Here is a 4,671-nt window from a genome sequence, read left to right as displayed (position 1 = left end):
ATTCACAATATTTTTGAGATAAAAGAAAACTTAGTGAGTCTCTACCCTATATGGAAATCTATTTGGGTATGAGAATTCGGTTGTGATAGATTTTGCCTTTAAAAAACATTATTTTTTCATATAGACTGTAATATTGATTAATACAAAACTCTAGAAAAAATTATAATAACCGTTCATACATGTTAATATGAGAATTGTCTTAAAGAAACAACACATGTTTTCATTGGTTCTACAAAGTGCTAGTCACATTGTCAAGAATACTTAAATCTATTCTTGAAATATTTCGTTGTTGAAAAACACTCTTACGAATATTGATAACATTCTACAAACTCCACTATTCATTATTAGAATATTGAACCTTCATTACGACAATATTACCCCATGAATACGACATGTTTACACCAATTGTTTTTGTGTGGAGTTTTTTATGTATAGAAACTTGAGACTTGCTCTTAGAGTTTTCATGCCAACAAAATTACAAATGGAAGACCCACTTAGACATTGTTCGTGTATATCAAACTCTATTAATGGATTCCCAATGGATAGCTTTGGAAATATCCATATTTGTGACACGTCAATTGGCATTGTTAGTTTCCTAGTGCGCTCTTTCCACCTCATCAAAATGAATTAGTTTTGTATTTGAAGTGTTGGACAACGAAGGCCACAATTTCACTCGTTACGTCACTTTTGAATTCATTGAGAGTTGATGCAAATATCTAGATAGAAATTGTGTTACGCGTGAATTGAGAACCATGGGTATGTTTGGTCATCACGGGTGTACTATGTCATTTGGGTGTAATCATAACTACATGACGGGTTCTTTCTCTTTGCTACATGGGCATTTCAATAATGCCAATGTGATGATGAGTCATGACTATGAAGATGTATTGGTTTATCCAATATTGATGAGACCCAATATCGATAAAATAGAAATGTATTTTGCCTTTACAAGAACTAGAAAGTTGATGCTTACTACGGTCACGAACAAGTATAGACATGCCTTAAGTTTTGTTTGGACGAAATGAACAATAATAATTATGTTAAATACGTTGTTGATGATAACAAAAAAACACATTTTGACCTAACCATTGTTGGAGTCATTACATTTTATTTCCTCAAAAACTAATTAAAGAAGAGAGAGACATTAGTAAAAGCATTGGCTTGATAGAGGCCAAATAAAGTTTTAAGTAACAATAAGTTATGTCTATCTACGATTTAGTTAAAATACAAACCCACTAAAAGTGAGCAAGAGTTTATTTATCTATGTTATTCAAAGTGTATGGCTTAATTTGGAAGTGAGAATAGTTTGCCTCTTAGAAGGGCAAGGACCAATAACAGTAGAAAGAATTTATCATTCTAGTGAAGGATAGTAAGGTATAATGTATACAATATATAGCCATTCTTAAAACAAAGTATAATATGATGGAAGATATGATGTATGGATATGGTAACATATACATACATATATCTATTTGTATAATAACAAGTAGTATATGCTCTATGTTGGCATTTCTTTCTATAAGTCTCACTCTCTCTTTCTAGCATAAGCAATGGAGAGGTTAGTATCCTTGGCATGTGGGCAGCGGTGTCCCGCAGAGCCCGGCATTGTCAGCGTACGAAGATGCGGGAAAGTTTGTGAATGGGGCTGCTTGCGGGATTTCGCCCGAGAGTTGATTGGACGATAGGTCCATGGTTGTCAAACTTGTTGCCAATGAGATTAGTGTGACTGGGATGATCCCTCCAAACGAGTTATTTTGCAAAAGTAGAGACTCGAGGGATGTAAAGCTAGAGAGATCGTCGGGGATCGAACCTGAGAAGTTGTTGTACGAAAGGTCCAATGAGCTAATGATGGAGAGAGAGGTAGTTGAGTTGAATCCAACGGTGCCGGAGAGAGACGAATTCGAGAGATTGATGGCGGTGATCGACCCTGTGGTGGCATTGCAAACGATCCCATTCCATGTGCAACAGTCTGTAGATTGGTCGGACGATGCGATCGACCAATTGGCTAAAGTGCCCGTGGGATCTGTGACCACACCGGCTTTAAAGGCAAGAAGGGCCAATGTCTCATCATTGGAACACAATGCTTTCACTGAAGATATCATCATGGCAATGGATAACAAGGATGCCACCATGGTCCTCATCATGGGGATTGTATTAATTGATAAATTCTCCATATAATCAAAACCTGTCTGGTAGATATGGGAGGGTTTATATATGTATTAATAAATGAGAATTAAGTGGCTCTTTGATACAAATTAAGAGCTTGGCCTTAACTTCTATGTTTTCCCTTAATTATAATGCCCCTTGGGTCTCGTCTAGTCTTTATATACTCAAAGAACTCCTTCACTTTACTTAAAAAGGTCAATAAAAGTGTCTTCTAGAGACGAAGACCCTTCCAAAACTTGTAACCAAAACGTGGTTCATACTTTGCATTTGATAACTATGGTCCACTGTCGCCCATTTTTCACACATTGTATGATCCCAAGAGTCGACCACTTTACCTTTTTTTTACCACCGCACTATGTAAAGGTTCTATTTGATGACAAGTGTGAATTGCAAGTTTGCACGCTAATACTTGACCTACATGGACTCATGTCTATTTTTCTAGCACATGTAGGAATACACCCATATTGGTCGACTTTGGTCTGAAATGATGAAAAAACATCACAAATCTTATAAGAATTTGGTAGAACCATATAGAAGTTTCTTTTCCGTGCACAAATCACTTACGAAATTATGAGAAAACCACAAACCTATACAAATCTAGTTGAATGTTTAATATTATTTGTACAATCCTTACAAATAATCTTAGCCTTTATAAATATTTTTTATATATGTACTTCTATCACAATTTGTTCCCTTTACAAATATTTGTAGCCTAATAAAGATTTTGAATGTCTTGTTCCCTTTATAAATATTTCTAACCGAATAAATCTTTTTTATTGAATATGATATATGGGATGGGGCCAAACCCATGGTGTGGACCAAAATTGGAATTTCTCAAAATTTGACTTTGATGGTACAATATAGAACAACAAGACAAGACAAGACAAGACATATATGTATATATATACGTTGTAAAAGGATTTCTTCATTGTTGTAAAAGTCGGGGAATCTATCACATGAAGAGTAACAATTATGTAAGGTGACATGTCATCTTGTTTGTTATTTGAATTGGTATGTACGTTGGGAGTGAGTTCTTGGTAATTGGACGCCAAACAAATCCAAAGTTTATTGTAAATTAGTCTTTGGGGTGTAGATCCAAATTTTGTTGTTAGTCATTCATGGTGGTGTTACTTCAATTGTAATGAAATGAGAACTACATATTATTTACTTATAAGACCAAAAGTGAATCAATTATGCACACTTAGTGGAATTGAGTAGTGACCTCAATATTCAAGAATTTTACTAATAAACATTGTAATAATTGGGAGTAAACATATTATGAATATTTGAGGGTGTGCAAGCGGTGGATTGGATTTATAATGTGTGGAAATCAAACTTGAATTTGGTCAAATGTAACACATTGTATCAAATTGTGATACTTTTGACTCTTGAACTCGTGCAAGAAAAAATATGCATAGCTGACAAGTCTCCTTATCTGTAGACTGTACCCAAACATGCATCTCACATCAAAAAGAATATGAGTATTAGTTTCCTTGTTTGTAGAAGAAGATGGTTTTGTAGTTTGGTGCAACATTTGTAATATAATATATGAAACATGAGCCTCCAGATCTTCCCCAAGTTGCAATACATTGGCACAAAATCTGCATTATGAAGGGAATGCAGTTAAAACGCTTCATGAAGCAAATGTGATGCATCTAAAATTTCCAACCATTTCGCAGAGCAAAACAGAGTTAGGTGAAAGGTAAGATATTGAGAGAGAGAGAGAGAGAGAGAGAGAGAAGCAAGGAAGCAAGAGTTAGACAAGCAAAATATTGGATTCCGTAATTGGAGGCGTTCACCTTGACTAGGGTCAAGGTGAACCCCTATATTTATACATGTTTGTGTGCTCTAAATGTAGTTCCATGCAGAGACTCATTTTTATGCACAAGCTTCTGGAGCTTTTTGAAAGCTTCTAAAATCTCATTGCACATGGAATAGATAATTGATTAATAATCTACTAAGGTAATATGACCATGTATTGGATGTGTTGGTTAAAACATATAAATTGATTATAATACAATAGGTCAAGAGTTCGAATCATGACATGATTTCTTTCATATCCATGACATTACCCTCCTACTAAGGCCACCTCCTAAGATGTCTCCTTGGTGTCGTGGAGGATTCCGGCCACAAAGAGAAACCTCAACATGTGCGTGTGACCGGGGGTGTGCACAGATGCACACAAAGGGAGTTCGATGTACTATCAACTGTAAATAACATAGTATTGGTTTATTGACTCTTGATGAATACTAAGAAGGAGTTGTTAAAGGTACTTTAGGACCACACGTATAGAGAGGAATAATGGTGATTGATGGGGGGAGAGAATCGTGAAGTTCTCTATCTCTTCTTGAGTTATAAAAAGGGGAAGAGAAGACAGAGGTAGGGATCCATCGTTTTGGAGAATGAAGTGTTGTTGGTTTGAGATCCAGAGCTCTGTTGTTCTCTCTGTATTGATTCGGGAAGAAGGTGCTTCCTCTGCTCGCGTAGGAAGCTTGCATCCTCCCG

General features: G+C 35.9%; 1 protein-coding gene across 1 annotated transcript; it reads right to left on the bottom strand.

The window, feature by feature from the left end:
• Window positions 1-1,181: 1,181 nt before the first annotated feature.
• On the bottom strand, window positions 1,182-2,308 carry LOC147866685 (protein MALE DISCOVERER 1-like). Its single transcript, XM_087317140.1, has one exon. It carries the CDS (start codon window positions 2,172-2,174, stop codon window positions 1,560-1,562), a length of 615 nt encoding a protein of 204 aa, XP_087173266.1. The 5' UTR covers window positions 2,175-2,308; the 3' UTR covers window positions 1,182-1,559.
• Between the last annotated feature and the right edge of the window lie 2,363 nt (window positions 2,309-4,671).

This window comes from Azolla caroliniana, unplaced genomic scaffold (assembly GCF_043228905.1).
Source record: "Azolla caroliniana isolate FFs.n. ecotype wild unplaced genomic scaffold, voAzoCaro1.0.p SCAF_3, whole genome shotgun sequence".
Lineage (NCBI taxonomy): Eukaryota > Viridiplantae > Streptophyta > Polypodiopsida > Salviniales > Salviniaceae > Azolla > Azolla caroliniana.
The sequence above is the reverse complement of the archived record's forward strand: the minus strand, read 5'-3'. Positions and strand labels throughout refer to the sequence as shown.

Bases quoted from the DNA above. Each gene is read 5' to 3' on its own strand.
- LOC147866685 (XM_087317140.1), bottom strand. From the start codon at position 2,174: ATGGAGAATTTATCAATTAATACAATCCCCATGATGAGGACCATGGTG.